Source organism: Callorhinus ursinus, unplaced genomic scaffold, assembly GCF_003265705.2.
Source record: "Callorhinus ursinus isolate GAN/ISIS: 27379988/994484 unplaced genomic scaffold, GSC_fseal_2.0 scaffold13, whole genome shotgun sequence".
Classification (NCBI taxonomy): domain Eukaryota; kingdom Metazoa; phylum Chordata; class Mammalia; order Carnivora; family Otariidae; genus Callorhinus; species Callorhinus ursinus.
In genome coordinates this window covers 44,208,184-44,227,736 of record NW_027397075.1, presented here as the reverse complement: position 1 = coordinate 44,227,736, position 19,553 = coordinate 44,208,184, and the positions used below count along the sequence as shown (strand labels likewise).

Here is a 19,553-nt window from a genome sequence, read left to right as displayed (position 1 = left end):
AATTTTATTATTAATATGGTTAATTTTTTACCTCTTTATTGGCTATTCTAAATGTTTTGCATGCTTAGTATATGTGCTGCCAAAGTGAGCACTCTTTTGCATGTTTAATCATTAAATATTTCAAAATTAGAAAATAGTACACAAACCATTGTTTCTGAATCCCCCTCTTTCATTTAGTCCAATTTCCATCTTCCTAAAATATGTACTTGAGTATTTCATTAATCTCGCTAACTTAATGTAAGCTCTGTCTTTGTCTGCAGATGTTTTTATTTCAGCTCTTACTCTTGAATTATAGTTTACTTAAGTTTTGAATTCCAGGATGATCGTTCTTTTACTTCAGCAATTTGAAGGTACTCTTTTATTGTAATCTGACCTCTGTTGTTGATCTTAAGAAATTTGCTGACAGTCCTTTAGGGGAATCTGTCTTTTCTTCTTGGTTTCTATTGAAGATTATGTTGTGTGTTGTTTGTGTGTTAATTTACAGTTTCTCTGGGTATGTCTAGATGTGGATTTCTTTTTATTTTTCCTGCTTTGGACTCACTGTGCTTATTAAATCTTGACTCAATTCTGGGAAACTCTCAGCTATTGTCTCTTAGAATGTTGCCTTTCCCCAAGTCTCCAGTTCCTTGTGACACTTTTCTGGACACAGCTTTGGCCCTATTCTCTCTTTCATGGCCCTTAATTCCTCCCCTAAGTAGATGCAACACTTGCTGCTCTTTTAAGTTCCTGTTCTGGTACTTAAGATTTTCCTTTTTTCTCAAGATTTCTTTATGCATTACAAATAGTGTTTGTTTTATCCAGTATTTCTGTGTTTATGTGAGAGCTCTCTTGCATTATCTTACTCTGCTGTTTGTTGCTGCTTCTGGTGGTGGTGCTGTTGTAATGTACTCCAGGAGTTTTTCAAATTTTATTTCTAAGTAATATTTGGATATTATAATTTAAAAGCAGGAGAAGACAGCAGTCAATATTTTGGTCAGGCCAATACTATAGATAAAATGAAGCCATCTTTTCTTATAAAATTGATGTGTTTTATTTTTCTAGAGTTTTGACTGTTGGTAATTTTGCTTAGGATCTTAAGTTTTTAAAAGTCCTGAAACTTCCTGAGCCTCATTTAATATTTTTGGATGTAATGAGCCTCAGATGCTCCCATGGATGTTAGTGCCACTAAAATGAGAAAATAAAGGGGTGCCTGCGTGGCTCAGTCGTTAGGCGTCTGCCTTCGGCTCAGGTCATGATCCCAGGGTCCTGGGACCGAGCCCCGCATCGGGCTCCCTGCTCAGCGGGAAGCCTGCTTCTCCCTCTCCCACTCCCCCTGCTTGTGTTCCCTCTCTCGCTGTTTCTCTCTCTGTCAGATAAAATCTTTTGAATAAATAAATAAATAAGTAAAAAGAGACAATATGGCTTAGCAGTTAAGAGCAAGATCTGTGGAATCAGACCTCTTGTATGGTTCCAAACTTGTCTCTACCACTTAATAACCACAGTGTGACTTGGGGTAAGTTACTTCTTTGTGTCTCAGTCTCCCCATCTGTAGCGTGGCAGCCTCATAGAGTTGTTGTAATGATCAAATGAGCTACTCTGTGTCCTAAGTGCATATAGGAGGCTCTCAAAAGTACTAGGTATTATTAATATAATCATTTTTATTGATTTACGATCATTTTCTTACTTGGTCCCCACCCTCCCTGTCTGCAAACAGCCAGAGTCTAAATTACGTCAGAACTTGGGTCAGAGATTTGACTTGGTGCTATGAGATTTATAACTATGAAGATTTTTGGTTTTTTTGAGTTGTGAAAATTCCATCTTTTTATTAAAAATGTACATGCCCTTCAGCTGTGTTTAAATTTGCCACCTATGCCTGATCTAGCATTCTTGATAAAAGCACTTTGATTCAGAATAAGCAGACACTGTCACCTCTGCCTAAAGATCCTAACAATACTAGTAGATTTAATTCCCAGAATGTTGTGGCTCCATCTTTTTATATTAGATAATATAATATGTCAGCTGTATTGTCAAGGTTTTCGGTACAATTTTCTGACCAATTCCAATATTTTCTTTCATCACACTGGTTCGTCACCACACAGTCCAGTGTGATAAAAGAAAAGATGATTATTAGTACAGAATTAAATCATGTGAAAACAGTTTAATTGGAAAAGGGACTCTGATGTGTGTATGCATAAATACCATGCTTCACAATAGTTAAAGAACTAGAGAAAACTATTCACATATTTCCTGCATTATTAAAAAGGATCCACTGAGCTCCCAGGAGCACCTATGGCCAGTTCAAATTAACCCAGTCAATCGGTTATTTCTTATGTACCGGCTGTGTGCTAAGTGTCATACTCTAGGCCCTGGGAATACATTAGTGAACAAACCAGACAAAATGCAAGGAGCTTTCATTCTAGCGAGGGAGACAGATACACAAGTAAAATAAGTTAAATATATAGAGCCAATAAGGGAATACTGGGGTTGCAGTTTTAGATAGGATGGCCGGGGAAGGTCTTGCTGAGAAAATGACATTTGTTTAAAGGACTGAGGGCAAACAAGGTGAGCCAAGCACTTATCCAGGGGAAGAACATTCTGGGAAGATACACTGGGCCTTGATTACTGGGGGAAGGTCACTGGGTATGGAGCAGAGTGAGGGGTCAAAAATAGTAGTAGGAGATGATGTTCCATAGGTATTGGGGTGTGTGTGTGTCTGTGTGTGTGTGCGCGTGCACGCGCATGCACGCACGTGCGTGCACAGAGGGCCAGATCATGTAGGGTCTAATAGGCCCTTGTAAAGACTATAGGTCTTACTCTGAATAAGATTGGCAGACATTTAACGGTTGAGCAGAAGAGTGATGTGTTGTGATGTACATTTTAACAGGATCACTGTGGCTGTTGTGTTGAGAATGGACTGAAGGAATGGTAGCAAAGGTGGGAGCAAGGAGACCAGTAGGGTATTGTAATAATCCAGGCAAGTGATAATAGTGGCCAGAACCAGTTTGATGATATTTAGGTGATGAGAAGTGTTCAGATTCTTGACATATTTTCAAAGTAGAACAACAGAACTGCTGATAAATTGAATGTGGCATATAAGAGAAAGAAAGGTAGTAAGAATAACTCCATTGGGTTGGTGGGAGCCACTGGAAGGATAGAATTGCCATTTGCTGATTTGAGAAAGACTGGGAAGAGTGGGTTGGGAAGGAATATCAGGAGTTCTGTTTTGAACATATTAAATTTGAAGTATCTGATAAACATCCAAATGGAGATACTGAATAGGCAATTGGATGTATGAGTCTGGAGCTCAGGCAAGAGATTTAGGTTGGAGACAGGAATTTGGGAGTGGTGGACACAGAGATGGCAGTCAAAGCCATGAGGCCAAGAGAGAGGAGGGCCAATGTCTGATTCCTGACACACTCCAGTGTTTCAAGCATTCAGAAGATGAGGAGGAACCAACAAAGGAGACTAGAAAGGAGCAGCCAATGAAGTAGAAGAAAGCCAGGAGAGTGTGGGGTCCTGGAAGCCAGGTGAAAGCGTTTCCAGGAGGAGGGAGGAATGAACTACATGGACTACAGCTAATTGGTCAGGTAAAATAACGGAGGATTTACCATGGGATTTAGCAATGTGGAGGTCTAGACTGATCTTAATGTAAGTAATCCTGGCACGTGTGAGGTCAATGCTGGATTTCAGTAGGTTTCAAGAGAGAACAAGAGATTAGTGAGAGCAAAAGTAGACATTTCAAAGGAGTTGTGTTTTTTTTGTAAAGCGAAAGATGGAGGGGGACATGGTGACAAGGTAGGGTCCTTGTAGCTTGAAAGAAATATGCTGATAGGAAGAATTCACTAGAGAGAATGGGATGATGCAGAGGAGCGAGGAGGGGCTACGTGAGCAGTGTTCCTGCAGTGGCGCGGACGGGTGCCCTCCAACTGAACCTTAGCGCTTGTAACATGATAGACTACTGTATTGAACATTTCACAATAAACAGTTGCTTCCTCCATATGAACACATATAATTTAGGGGCGCCTGGGTGGCTCAGTTGGTTAAACATCCGACTCTTGATCTCAGCTCAGGTCTTGATCTCAGGGTCATGAGTTCCAGCCCCTCACTGGGCTCCACATTGGGTGTGGAGCCTAGTTAAAAAAAGAAAGGAAATGTATAATTTAGCTGTCATTGCTCAGACTAGGAAGCTCCCTAATCAGTCTAACTCTACATGTGTCTGTGGCATTATTTGAGTTGAGTAAAATACAAAGAATGTTTTTTAGACAGGCCTCCATTAGCCAAAAAAAAATCTTTTCAGCTCCAGCTCCCATTCACTGTCCCCTTACCACTTCACAAGGATATTGATGAATTTGTATCTTAGGTTAGCTAAGAATATGATGAGCTATTTTTAGCAATGCATTCTCAAAATGTATATGATGTGGAATGAATGACAAGACGTTAGACCAGTTTTTATGTATCCTTTATACACAGTAGCCTTGGAAAATCTCTTGTAGGTAGAATTGCCCTTAAAATGACAAATCCTGTAGTGAAAGCACCTAGCTAACGATTCAATCTCCTTTACAGGTTAAGGTCTGAGAAGGTACTAGATAGATAGCGCCTGAGTTTCTACTTACCGTGGATAAGTTCTTTCTCACAGTAAGCCTAAAAGGGTTTTCATGGAATTAATTAGAATTGACTTCTACAGCTTTGGGGTTTTATCATAACAATTTTAATTCTTCCTGCATGCCTTTGGGGCCACTCTCATGTTATACCTGTCTTTCCATCCCAGTTAAATGTTGGTATTCTCTGCTCTTGTCTGATAGTGTTTTTAAGTTCCTTCAACATCTTCAGCTTTACCTTTTTCAGTGTCCCTCTTTAGATACCATGCTCAGAATTAACCATATAGTATTTTATGTATTGATTTATTAGTACAGTCATAAAACCTCTTCACTTTTTCTATTAATGCAGCTTATAATCACATTTGTTTTATTTTTAACTATGTCATTCTTATGAGACTCAGAAAAACTTAGGAAAGCCCTAAAACCAAAGGGGTTTTGTAATCATTTTGGGGGCCCAACCTGTGCCTTTGTCGTTATTTTGGGGGCCCAACCTGTGCCTTTGTCGTTATTTGGGGCCAAATAGAGGACCTTACTCTTTTATTCCATCATTCTGTTAAATTCAGCTTTGTTCCAAGCTACCAATACATTTTTGAGTGTGTTCTTCCAACGTATTTCTATTTCTCAACCTCATGTTACCTCTAAAATTCATCCAAGTCATTGCCAAAAATGATGAACTGGACACAACCAAAGACAGCCTTTTAGCACTCACTAAAAAATCCACATGCCAGATATTTATTTAACACATTCTATTTGCACTGTCCTTGTCGCTGGGAAATTTAAAATAAAAGGAAAAATCTTGAGGCACTCACAGCCTAGTAGGAAAACAGATACATAGAGTACAGTTTTGCCAAATAATGAAACATGAGCAAGTAGATTGGGAGCACAGAGGAAAAAGCTCCTGAGTCTTTTAGGCGGAAACTTCCTTGCAGGTTGGTGGTTGTGTTGTCCTTTAATCAAAAAAGCACAAATCCATTTAACTGGCCTGTTTCTATTTCCCCATCTTGTTTGCAAGGATATGGTGCAAGACCCTGCCATGTGCTTGCTGAAATCTGGCCACGTTTTATTTCCCACATTTCTCTTTTCTAAAACCAGCCTCATACCCTGTGAAAATAAAAGCAAATGAAGTTATTATTAGACTGACTTTTTAATGTCAATTAACTTATGTAATATATATTAACTTACCATACATGCATAATACATGTGTAGGAGCAAGAGAAATGTGTAATAAAATAGAATAGACTCCAAAAGCCAGAAGGAAAAAAATGGAGGCAGATCTGCAGGCTGTGAGACCCCTTGGTTGCCATAGTTGAAGTTCTGAGTTGGGCTTTGGGCTTTTGGATGGCCAAAGCAAAATGGAAAGCATGATGTTGGTCCTCACCAACTGAGAGTGAAGTGGTTCTTGCTCTAAAGAGGAGCAAAGCTTTTGCTAAATCTGACAAGGGCACTGTGGGGGCCCATCGTCTGTGTGCTAAAATAGCGCGTCATGTCCCGAACATATATTCTAGGCCACAAACGATTTCATCAGGACCATGCTTCCTAAATTTTGTCACTGAGGAAGAAATTGCTCAAAGAAAAGATTTAATAGTAAAGGTTGAGAAAACCTATAAAAAGGAAAGCTGTGCAAGTTTGTTTGGACAAAATTTATGGGAGATAAGAAAGCTTTTGTAGGGACACCCCTGTTAGCTTTCCCAGAACATGGTTCTCCCTTAACAACAGTTTGAGAAGTGTTGCATTAGGCTGTTGCTTACAGCATCCTTCATGAGAGGAACACCAGTCCCTTGGTAGGTTAATAATATTTCTTACACAGCCGTACAGAATGATTCTTTGATCAAATAAATATAAGAAACTCTGAATTAAACAAGGTTCTTTACTGGCGGACTTCTTTTTAATAAGCTAATGTACAATGTGAACCTCGCAGAAGGAGTATTCTAAAACTTATTTGGCCATGGAGCCCTTTTTGGTGGCATATCTGTTCATGGAGCATAAATTAGGGAACAAAGGAAATGGATAATTTGCAAATCCTTCAAACACCCTCCTCCAAGAGAGGGAACGTGGCAGCCACTGTGTCATATATTTGTCAGCCCTGGCCAGGGGCACCTGTTGGGCTGTCCTTCCTTCTCGTGCTCTCAAACTCCAGGGCGACAGGCTCGCTCTCCCGAGAGCCTTCTCATTTGCCTATAACAGGAAGCAGAATACAAGTTCCCGTCCTTGCTTCCTCAACCTTTTTCGAGATGAAACAATGATCAGTGCAAGCCAGGTGTCTGTGGTCCCATGGCCTTTTCGCCAACTTAGACTTCTGGTTAGAGACCCCCATCACTGCAGTTGACTTCACTGAATTTCTCACTAGATCAGGGTTTACAATCCACTTTCTCCACCTGGCCTCCGTGCCACGCACAGTCTCATTGTGTACTCTATGTCCCATATGTTTCTTTTATGGGTAGTCTTTAAAAACTATAAACAAGCAAAAAATCTTGGACAAATAAATAAACTTAAGCAATAATACATTTTAAAAATAATGAATATTAAGCTTCATATATTTATAATACTCTAGAATCACATTCAGTATTTTCTTTGGATATATGCATTTTAAAATTGTAAATAATTAGTTCTAATTTGATTAGTTTTGGTTTACTGTAGGAGTCCCCAAACCCTAAAATGTAATTAGTATTATAATAATGGTGTATGGTGGGGCACCTGGGTGGCACAGTCATTAAGCATCTGCCTTCAGCTCAGGTCATGATCCCGGGGTCCTGGGATTGAGCCCCATATTGGGCTCCCTGTTCGGCGGGAAGCCTGCTTCTCCCTCTCCCTCTCTCCCTGCTTGTGTTCCCTCTCCCACTGTGTCTCTCTCTGTCAAATAAATAAAATCTTTAAAAAAAAAAATAACAGTGTATGGTGACAAATGGTAACTACACTGATCACGGCGAGCACAGCGTACCGTATGGAGTTGCCGAATCACTACGTTGTACACCTGAAAGTAATATAACCTTGTGTGTCAGCTGTGCTTCAACTTAAAAAAAAAGAGCAAGTATTGCATAACTGATTTTTTTTGAAGATTTATTTATTTTGGAGAGAAAGAGCAGGGGACAGAGAGAGAAGTTGAGAGAATCCCAGGCAGACCCCCTGCTGAGCGCAGAGCCTGCCATGTGGCTCAGTCCTACAACTCCGAGATCATGACCCAAGCCGAAGTCAAGAGTCAGTCCACGAACTGAGCCACCCAGGGACCTCGCATAACTGATTTTTAAAATAAACTTAAGCAAGGGCGCCTGTTTGGTTCAGTCAGTTAAGCGTCTGCCTTCGGTTCAGGTCATGATCCCAGGGTCCTGGGATCGAGCCCTGCATCGGGTTCCCTGCTCAGTGGGGAGCCTGCTTCTCCCTCTGCCTCTGCCCCTGTTTGTGCTCTCTCTCTCTCTGACAACTAAGTAAATAAAATCTTTAAAAATAAAATAAAGAATACCCTAATGAATATTAAACTTTATTCATTTATTTATAATACTCTAGAATCACATTCAGTGTTTTCTTTGGATATAGGCATTTTATAATTGTAAATCCATATATCTAATAATTTACATGCTTCTCGCCCCCTTAAATCCTTATACACATTCCCTTATATTGTTACAGACAACAATATACTTGTAAACCTTAATATGTATAAAATCCTGGAATATTATCAAATTCCATTTTGACAGATTTGAAGCCATTTTGACAGTTTTGAAGACACTTTTATTCAGCAGTTGAGTCTTTTCAAACTTCTTGTACCTTCAAAGGGGTATTGATATCATATAAACTACCTTTTTTTCTAATTTCCTTGGGCTGTATTCTCATGGGAAATGGTTGAGAATATAATTAATATGTCTATAATAATATATAATATATCAATACAATTAATTTTCTAGCTTTTGTGTGACAGTAATTTTCTAAGCTTTCTGTTCTCTAAATTCTAGGTCCAGGAGCTCCACGAAGAGGAGGCACAGTGGGTGAACTATGATGAGGATGAATTGTGTGTGAAGATGCAGCTAGCTGACGGGATCTTTGAGACCTTGATCAGAGATACTATTGATGTTCTGAATCAGATCAGTGAGAAACAGGGGAGAATGCTACTTGTGTGACATCTTGCAAATAAACCGAACGCTGAGTGCTAACATGAGTCCTGGGCCTTTCTGCCTCCTGATACACACCCCATCTCCATCATAGCAAGAGCGCTTCTGGACTTGCTACCTTTCCTTAAAGACTACTGGTTTGGAGTTCATGGGACAATGCGGTATATCTGGTATGGCAGCCCTTGCCTTTAGAGACTGCCCACTGGATTAGCTGGTGACTTTCGGTGGGCAGGGTTGCACTCCTGATGTTGACACACAGTATAATCCTACACCTCTGGTTAACACCCCTACTGGGTCTCAGATACGGGCTGAAAACACCAGACTTACCTCTTAGCTTAGACGAGGCTATCACTTCATTGAGTCTGAAGTCAGGCAGGAGAGGTATATAGAATTCTGCGTCCTACCACTTTTAAAAAGTAATCCTGGTCTACACCATGAAAGTCATAAGTGGACATTATAGTCTCTAAACAGTATTAAACCCCTAACCACTTCTAAATAGGCAAGTCTAATAACGTGTGCCTATTTCACATTCTGGAATTCATTTCATTTCTTTTTGAAGACCATTTTCTTCCATTATTGCAGTTGAGCAGCACCAAGTGGACTGTCGAGTTAACAGAAATCAATGGTAGCCTTGCTTTCTGAGCACCATCTAAAGAATTTTAAACCTTTGCATTATTTTTAGTTTTCTCTGTGTGGGCATGAAAACAAAGAATGCCCCCACTGAAGACTGGGCTCAAAGAACTGATGCAGGGCTGGTTCTTCTACCCCTTCTTCTCTCCCTGCACTTTTCTTACTCCTTCTGAACCTCTGCCAGCTGCTCCTAGAATCACAGATCCTCAGGACCATCTCAGGCATCCAGGCATGGCAAAAGTGGAAATAATTCATTTTGGCCTTCAAACTCTCAACTCCCATCTCTCCCCAAGAAGTCAGAGACGCTGTTACTTGAATGATTTAGGAAATGAGTGTGTGCACCAAAGACAAAAAGATACTGTCTATTGTTCGTGTGCTTGTTTTGCGCTATGGAACGTTTTTTAATTTATTCCGAGATAAATTATTAAGTTGAAAATGTGTGTCCCTATTCAGAAGTGAAAGATTCTTCTTGTAAAAGTTAAACCTCTGTCTTGAAGCTTCTGTGGTTCATAGTCTTTGCACAGGAAATCTCCGGTTTTAACAAACCCATACACATATCGAAGAAGGCAGTTTAATTCAGTGAAAAGAAGATAAGCTTTTCCAAGATCACCTGCAGTAGCAGGAATGGAATCAGAGGATTTCAAGACACTGTATAATTCAGTTCTGCCTCTCTTGCAGCATTGCTTCTCACAACTATTACCTGTACCTGAAAAAATATATATAGACTCCAGCTGCTACATTAGAGCATACGTGATGCTCTCTGGGACCTCAGTACCCTGCCTTCCTGACTGGTTTCTCTTTATCAGTCCTGTTCTTCTTCAAGTAATCTAGAAGAATGTGGACAGTCTTAGGCGTGAATGTAAATGCCTTAATACTGAAGGTCCTGATTAGAAGCATGATTTAAGACATCCACTGGATTCATATTTACAAATATCCTGGAATGTTATAGCTTCAAAATACATTAGAAAAACCCCAAAGATGGTATAATCTTTTAAGTGTGCACGTTCGTTCATTTCTGCATCTTTCCTCCCAATCTGCCTTTGCGTCTCAGATGTTTCACTATGCACACTTCCATTCCTCCTTGGTTTCATCTTGTCATTATGAGAAACTTATCGAAATAATCATTGGAATATTTGCATTTTGCACAATGACTGGTATGATAGCTCTTGACAAATAAGGAAAGCACTGAAATGTGGTGATTGGGTCTCGGGAAATGCGCAGTTTGATGTATCGCCAGCATTTCTTCTGGGCTCTTGCTGTTGAGCTCTAGTCTTGTAGCCATAATGAGCAGATGGACTAAGGGAAGCTAGGGTTTCTTGGGGTTATTAACCAGTAGTGTGGAGATATTGTTTTCACATTGGCCAAGGAAAAGCAAAGGCCTTTCTTTTTAGTTTGTGTTATTTGAAAGACAGAAAAACATCTTATCTACACCTTTTGGCTGTTTGTAGGATTACATTGTCCTTATGATACTGAAACTTTACAGCTGCTATAAATTTTTTATAAGTGAATATAAAAATAATATAATAGGAATATAGGTTGTTTTTCTACATTCTCATTATTTGGACCTAAGTCAATTTTTAATAAGAAAATTAATCTTTACTCTTTATGACATTATGATTCCAGAAAAGGAAAAAAAAAAAAGGTTAAGTGTGTGGAGTCAGCTATCGGGACTTGGGGTTCCGTGGTGAGGATACGGCTGGGACCGTGTGTTGGCCCCCCTCGCGTGCTCCCGCTCTCTCCCCTGTCTTCAGAATCCCAGGCTCCAGATGAGAGGCAGCCATCGGTCCGTCTTACTCCTTGTTAGAAATGGTTGTCCATAGTTTGGTAGCAGAAAACAGGAATCTAGAATTAGCAGATTTCTTATAATTTTAACTATTGGATATAATTGAAAAGGTATTTATTGTTAGCATTAGGACCAGAGACTATGGATACCCAGCCACTCGTTCCATATTGGGATCTTTTTAATCAAGCTCTGCCTCTTAACCAAGAATCTAAATATTCCCTCTTTCTAATCTTTGTTCCTTCCCCCCACACTCCCATCCTCTTTCACTCTTCATAATTCCTCTAAGAAAAAGATCTTTGCATCAGCAGTAATATCTTTTAGAATAGCACTATCAGAATTTAGTAGTAAACCAACATAGAGGCTTCAGATTTAGTTCTGAGTCCAAAATAATTTGTGCTATCCAGGGTACTGAACTCTGGGTTAACCAAGTACAGGGTATAGATTCCCTCTTCAGGTCTAAACAGGAATTTTTATTCTAGGGAAAAGTGGGAAGAGCTCAAAAGTAGTTAATAAGGAAGGTAATTGGTTTTTCTTTTACCCAAAAGAAAAGAAGATTCCTTCTGTGACTACAGGTCTCTGAGAAATTACCTTTCAAAAGAGATTTCATTGCTCATAAGAGTGTTGTGGCCTATTGATAAAAACAATTTTGTTCACTTTCTTGTCTTGAAAAAAGTGGCCTTAGCTTTTTGCAATACTTGAATCAAGTGTGTCCTCACACAGCATTGGAGACTCTTAACTTTTCTGCAAGAAGTTCAAACTTACATCTTCTTTTACTACCTTAAGAATACTAGTGAAGAAAACATTAATTCAAAGAGCAAATGATAGAAACTACAATGATGTTCAATGCAAATTGTAGGAATTTACATGTTTACAAATCATCTTGAACTGGTTGTGCAGCAATTCAATAAAATATCTTTGTATTATAAAAATGTGAAGAAAACAATGTAAACTGATGTAAAGGAGGTACTGTCATTTTAATTAACCTATGTTTAATAGCTTTTCCTTCCGGACTTTGCAAAGCCTTCTTGGTAAACACATTGCAAAGCGTTCTCTGGGAGGCCTGGCCTCCGTGTGTGTACTGTACTGTGCAGACATGAAAAACAAACCCGTTTACTGTGTATGTGTAAATAGCCTGCTCATCAGGCCATTTTCAGCCAATAGTCACATCCAGTGCAGCTTTGCACAGAAGACTTGGGGTGTGGTTTGTAAGTATGATCTGTAAAATAACTGGGATGAATTCCCATGTATACCTGTGTAAATAGATTTGTTAACTGAAATGTACTTTAAGAAAAAATAAAATCTGTAAATAAACTGATTTATAAATTAAGTTTGTGTCCCGTGTCTGTTTTTTCACCTTCTGAGCCGAGATTAGAAGCCAGTCCCCATGAACTCAGGCAGCGGTGTGAGGGGAGCTGAGTGCGGGAGCTGTCCCCTCTGTTCATAAACGCCATCGCCGCATACACCCAAGCAGCCTGGGCTCTGACATTCGTCACTCGTGTGTACAGTCCCTGAGTACACCTTCATGTTCTGAGCACTGTGCCGAGTGGTGGGCAGGTAGTGGAGGCCACAGCCGTGGTCCCTGATCTCCTGGAGCTGAAAGTCTAATCAAAGAGTCATCAAAAGAGAATTTGAAAAGCAGTACGTGACAAATCACAGTAAGTGCTGCAAATGAAGCACACGTGGGGTTTGAGCATATATAATAAAAAGAACCCAACAGGGGTGGGGATGGGTCAGAGAAGAGCTCCCTGATAAATTATACCTCTCTGTTCTATATTGATGGGCTTCTTCCCTGTAATTCATGGCAAACATCTTTTCTCCCAGATGACTTGAATTTTGATCACCCTTGCAAAATAACACACAGAAAAGTCACACACAATTAAGTGGGCCACAAAAAAGAGCAACCATCCGATGACTAGGTGTGGAGGCTATAATTTATTTCTAGAAATACAAGCTTGGAGAAGAATGGAGCTAGAGATCTAGAAGAATAAAAGAATTTCCAAGATGGAAATGTATGGCACTCAGGGTAATGAATCCTCTCTAACCCAACAGATTAGAAGTAACCACCATGGTCTCCCCTGAATTCTTCGAGGAGCCTCCTAATGGCCATCCGTGCTGTGCTTTTAACCCCTACACAGCCATGAACATTAAAGGAGTTCTCAGAAGAGGACTGACCCCAAATTGCTGCAGGGTCTAAGAAATCCTTCTGGCTCCCAGAATAGATGTATGAGTGTCCACTGTGTGCCAGATACTGTGTTTGGTGCTTGGTAGACACAATAGTAATGACAGGTTGAATCTTGGGAGGGGAAAAACCCAAATATATCTTTATCCTTGAATGCGAGTACGTGAAAGTGGTAGCTAGCGCTGGTAGATGGCAGAGCTAAGAATGGTGAGCCCAACAGCGGTGAGATCTACAGTGGTGAGTGCCTGCAGAAGTGAATGCTGAACTAGCCAGTGCCCTACAAAATCCCAGAAAAGCTCAGAAATCGAAGGCAGTGACTGCCACAGAAAAAGGTGTGAAGCAGGGGGACTGTTCCATCACTTACTGGCTGGCCAGGCTATGCGCGGCCAAGGCTAAAAGGTAAGTGGCATCCAGGGAAGAGATCAGGACGCGAGATGAGATCACTGAGCACAGACAACAGCACCCCAGCCTCAAGTGGGACAGCACTTCCTTCCGGCCGGAGAGGAAAGGAAGTGCACAGGGGCCAGCCCCTAGCAATGCGTCGGGCCCCCGCGGCCAGAGGAGTGGGAGATGTGACCGCACGCACCCCATGCCGCGCCTCAGTGGAAGGACCAGGACCCGCCCCATGGGGTCTGAAATAGACGGCTGGGGGTGTGCCTGAGGGCCACTGACGCAGGCGCTTAAGCAGAACAAAGGAGCACACATTGTGAGTCTGAAGGAGGGAAAGGTATTCCCACACAAGCTGATAAGGCCAGCACAGGCTGGGGGCACTCCATCTCTTGGTTTGGGAAGTGGGCCAGGTCCCAGGGCCCATTCCTATGTGACCCTGTAGGAGGCGAGAAGCTGTATAACTTTCTTTCCCAACAGTACACCCCACCCACCCTGCTCAGCTACTGGAATAGCAGATAAAGCACATCAAATCCAGGGGGAGCACGGTTTACCTCAAATGTGTAGGCAGAGCTGGGTCCTTGAGCCCCTGAACAACCCATATGAAGAGAGTTAACAGAGCCTTCCTGTCATTTCGAGACATTTACCAGAGTCACTGGGAGAACCAAACCCCCGGACGAAGATCAGGCCTCTCCGGAGGATGGTCCTCAACCAGAAACCTCCAGGGCCTGGCCGAAGCCAACTGAAGAGCTTAAGCAATGAGTCTGCTAACCAGCCCCCCCTGAGCACAGGGCTTCTCCGTCCCTCGTATTGTTGATCTACCCACAGCAAGAGGCGCTGGCAATGACACAGAAGCCAGCCTGTTCCGCCGGCAGGTAACTGAAGGCTGTTAGGTGTCCATCACCACCTTGGCCAGGGAGCTTAGTGACTCTCCTTGGTCTAGAGGAAAGTCCAAGTCATCGTGTACCAGCCAAGCCATTAAAATGGGAATGTGAGACAAAAGGAACTTTATTCTGGGATGACAAATGCGGCATTGTTTGAGTTCGTCTCCTCTCCTGACAGCTGCGCTGTTTCTTGCCAGGGTTGTGTTGTCACGCCAGGCACAGCGCAAGCTTCTGCAGGAGCAACGGGAAGACAGCTTAATGTTCCCACCTCGCTCCCATGCCCTGAACGTCCCCAGGTCCAAGATACTCTTGTTTCCTACTTCCTTGGGATCCGCTGCCCATTGCTTAACCCAAGTCTTCTGGCCCAGTCATCCAACCTGGGGACGGAGGTCACAGTCCAAATGAATTTGACAGATCTTATAATATCACCCACTCGAGTCGGAGGTCCCAGCGTGACCAGGAGAACCCGAGGGTCCTGATGCTCTTTTGCCCCCTCCCCCATTTCCCTGGCATCCCCCAGAGTGAGATACCTGTTGCCTCCACGTTTGGACTGGGAGGCCCTAGTGTGACACCACTGTGGCCCTAGCAACAAGTCACACCTCGGGAGTGTGTCCCAGTGGGAGAAAAAAAATGTTGAGTATACCGAGGTGGGGATTTTGCCAGAGCCGCCTCATCAGGTGGGCTGCCTGGCCTCCCATCCACTCCAAGTATCACCCACCATGGGTCAGAGCCTACTGGCAACTGTTCAATGCCTTTTCTTTTTTCTTTTTTTAAGATTTAGACTTGCACTCAGCTCAGAGCCCTACATGGGGCTCGATCTCACAACCCTGAGATCACAACCTGAGCTGACATCAAGAGTTGGCAGCTCAACCGACTGAACCACCCAGGCACCCCCGTTCACTGACCTTTCTTAAGCAGAGGTACCATCTGGTAAGTTGGCGGGTTTTTTATGGCCTTTGTATAGTTGTTGCTTAAGCTGCTCACTGCAGTGTTTTGCCCCTGGTCTGTCTGGGGGTGACGGGGAACACGAAAGCCCCACCTCTGTTACAGGTACATGTCCAGCACTGTATTTTTGGGGCTGTGACTGTGGCGTCTTGATCAGATGGGAACTTTGTTGAATATCTGAACATACGGCAATGGGGCAATGGTGGTTTTTGAGCCACAATAGTGATCTGTATGTCTAGATGGCACCACACCATGAGCTCCGCTGTAATCCACGTCTGGGGACTAGTGGCCCAATGTGGTCAATTTGCCATGTGTGCGTGAGGCCTAAGCCCACTTGACATGGCTCTGCCCACTCTACTGCACGGTCTGCATTCAGTACAGGAGTCACACAACTCTGTTGTTACCTTTGGCTTTCAGTTTTGGGGGGTGAGACATTGTGACTTGGTCCATTCTTGTATCGGAGGTAGACTTCATGTTCCATTCTGTAGTGGACCCAATGGGGTTGTTTGCTAAGCGCATGTTAGGTTAGCTCATGAGTTCCATTTGTGTTTTTGTTGTTCATTTTTTTAATGGTTCTTTGTTATAGGCATTAATATGAGTGATGAATTGGGGTGGCTTGTTTTTTTTTTTTTCAGTCCACAAGCTACTGTCACAGTCCCTGTCCCTGCACAGGGGGGGCCTTTACGTATAGCTCGGGGGTTTGTAACGGCCCACAAATCTGTAAGCAAGTAGTAGAGACTTGCTCAGGGATTGGCTGGACAGCCATCATCATCATACACAGTTTGGCCCATTGGGCAGGATATTCTTATCTGGTCTCAATTAAAAGGTGGTCGTCCTTGGAGAAGGCGGCCACAGTGGCCCAGACAACTCTCCCAGCTTTGAGCTTTGCAGCTGGGACATCCCTGAACTGTGGCCCCGCTTCGTAAAGGGAGGGGCAGGGGCAGCCCCTACAGCTGGTTAGCCTCCTCTGACAGAGCAGATACTTGTTTATGGAGTTGCCTGGCCTCCCGGGGCCCACGTGGGCTTGACCTTGGTTGTCCTGTGTTCACTTAATGATGGAACTTTGTTGAAGCTGTCCTGTTTTGTTAGTGGGATTAGTGGGTACCCCCATGAGGAGGGGCAGCTGAGGTTTCATGGTCCCACAAGTTGTCAGGCTTCTGTGGTCAGGCTCCCTGTTTTCAGGCAGGCCCAACATCAGGCTAGAAGTTGCCATGGGAGGGGAGGATGCCAGGCAGCTGCCTCAGGTAATTTATGTGTCCAAGACCCAAAGGACCAACACACCTCGACAACAGTCTCTTGTGATCACAAGTTCTAATCCACCCGGGGAGGAGTGGATGATCCCTTTCCTAAGGCAAGAGCAGGACGTTGTACGCTGCACAGCCTCCGGACCTACTGTTGTCAGAGGCCCCATTCAAAGGAGCACAACGTGGGTAACCTTGACAAAAGGGGCCAAAGGAGTCCCCCGATGTGATGCATGTTTCTTAGTAGCCACATAGGCCTGCCAGTCGTTGAGTCTCTTTTTTGTTGGTAGGAACTGCCTAGGACAGTAACTTTTCTTTCATCTTGTCAAGAATGTGTTCCTGCTGACGGGCCTCCGGGGCCCCCTGGTGCGGCCGTAGTCGAGCAGGTCCGGGACCTTCCCAGGGTGGACGGCCCAGCCTACATGTGTCATAGTGTCCATGACCTCACACGGGGCCCGGCTGACTTGTTTCTGAGTTAGGCCAGCAGGGAGGCTGTCCTCAATCTAGTGGATGACAAGCACCTCTGGGAGTACTTGGGCTTAGTACAGATCTAGGCCTACCCGCTGCTGGCGTGTGGCAAGGGGGCTGACGTTTCCCTGTAGAGGTGCAGCGAAGGTATACTGGAGGCCGTTCCTGCCGATCCTACCGTGCCCCGGCACGAAGAACTCTCAGCGGCCCTGCTCAGAGCACCACATCTGTGCCCCCGTTCACTGGCTGGCCAGGCTACGCGCGGCCAAGGCTAAAAGGCAGGTAAGTGGCATCCAGGGAAGAGATCAGGACGCGAGATGAGATCACTGAGCACAGACAACAGCACCCCAGCCTCAAGTGGGACAGCACTTCCTTCCGGCCGGAGAGGAAAGGAAGTGCACAGGGGCCAGCCCCTAGCAATGCGTCGGGCCCCCGCGGCCAGAGGAGTGGGAGATGTGACCGCACGCACCCCATGCCGCGCCTCAGTGGAAGGACCAGGACCCGCCCCATGGGGTCTGAAATAGACGGCTGGGGGTGTGCCTGAGGGCCACTGACGCAGGCGCTTAAGCAGAACAAAGGAGCACACATTGTGAGTCTGAAGGAGGGAAAGGTATTCCCACACAAGCTGATAAGGCCAGCACAGGCTGGGGGCACTCCATCTCTTGGTTTGGGAAGTGGGCCAGGTCCCAGGGCCCATTCCTTTGTGACCCTGTAGGAGGCGAGAAGCTGTGCATGACTGCCTTTCCCAACAGGGATGAAAAGACAGAACTTGGTTGAATGCTGAAAGGAACAGCTAGATCCCCTTGGTACCCATACCTGTCCAGTGGGTGCGGGTCCCTGCCAATCCCCTCTCAAATGCTCTCAGGAAATCATTTATTCTCTGGAGAAACTGAACCACAGTGTCCCTGAACCTGAGGACTCCAGGTACAACAAAACACGAGGCAACAAATGGAAAATAAAAATTAACTTAAAGTCTGTGGATTAAATGGAAGAATCTAGTCAGGCTTATCTAGGACCCCTTCCCCCAGGAAGAAGACTGAAGGATCCTCCTCTGAAAAAACAGAATGGCTTTGGAGGAAAGCCCTCTAGGTACTGACACTGGGAGATTCCCCTAGAGAAAAAATTGGTTTGTTACCTGATCTCCTTCCAGGGAAGCTGACCAGTCAAAGCTGCACACATGCCTAATGAGTTACTCATCCACATTTTAGCGCATCACCCAGATGTGAACAAATAGCCAGCCATCTCCAGACATTTGAGGAGAGCCACCTATATGAGCCAGGCCAAACCAAAAAGAAAAAAACAAAAGGGATTCTGGTGAAACAATGCATGGCACAGAAGGAAACATCACAAGACACAAAAACCACAATTAAAATGAAAACCCTCAGATAGCTCCACAATATTGTGTCCATGTAATAGGAACAGGATGCTCTAAAAGAGTAATGAATCAGAGAACGAGATGAAGCTCTTGAAAATTAAACCTATAGCAGCCATTATTTAAAATTCAGTAGAATGTTAGAAGGCAAAGTTGAGGAAACCTCCTAAAAAGTAAAACAAAAAGGTACATAAAAATGGGAGAGAAACAGATAAAGTTAGAGAACCAGCCCAGGAAATCCAACATCTAATTAATTGGAATCTAGCAAAAACAGAGAAAACTGGAGGAAATTAGACAAGAAAAGAATTCAGAACTTACCTATGTGAATTTGCCATTGGAAACGGTCCAATGAATGCCTTCGCACGAGAAATAACTCCCCAACAAGGCTGATCATGGTGAGATATGAGGACTCTGCGGGAAAAGACAAGGGCTAGAAATAAAAATGTCATCACTCTCCTGAACAGAAACATTGGAGACCATAAGAAAACACAGCAGAATTTTCGTAAATCAAATGAAAATCGTTTTCACCCAAAAGTCTACACTTGGCCAAATCATGAATCAAGTGCTAGGATAGAATATGAAGGTGTTTGGGAGTGTCCTTTCTTCTCAAGCATCCTTTCTGGGGGGGGGGGCATAAACCCTGAAAGACGAAGGCTTGAGATCCAGAAACAGGCTCCACCCAGAAGCCTGTGAAGGAAATCCCCAGGATGACTTGGAAGGCATTCCCAGGATGACGGCTGTCTGGCACACCTAGAGAGCCACCAGTCCAGATCAGAGGCGGCGGGGGGGCGGGGGGGGGACGGGACAGAAAGCTCCAGAAGGAACATCTCCAGGAGGCAGGGAGGGGGAAGAGAGAGGAACAAAGAGCATATGTTTTTAACAACATGACATTTTTTATTGAGAAGCTGTTGGAGAGCGAGGAAAAGACTGAGTAATAGGTTCAAAGAGTGAGTAATGAAGAAACGAGGAAAAGCAAAGCATTGTATG

The 19,553-nt window shown here is 43.6% G+C and overlaps 1 protein-coding gene and 1 long non-coding RNA gene across 2 annotated transcripts in view; one reads left to right on the top strand and one right to left on the bottom strand.

The window, feature by feature from the left end:
* Positions 1-12,417, top strand: part of CEP350 (centrosomal protein 350) — a 155,579-nt gene extending 143,162 nt beyond the window's left edge. Inside the window, exon 38 of the mRNA XM_025877468.2 lies at positions 8,522-12,417. Within this exon, the coding sequence (XP_025733253.1) occupies positions 8,522-8,686 (165 nt within the window). The 3' untranslated portion in view covers positions 8,687-12,417. The remainder of the gene's footprint in view (positions 1-8,521) is intronic.
* Positions 5,336-18,991, bottom strand: LOC141374022 (uncharacterized). The gene is made up of 3 exons (XR_012380569.1): positions 18,885-18,991; positions 18,330-18,460; positions 5,336-5,678 (listed from the first exon to the last, which is right to left on the bottom strand). It is a non-coding gene; the product is annotated as an uncharacterized lncRNA (long non-coding RNA).
* Positions 18,992-19,553: the final 562 nt, after the last annotated feature.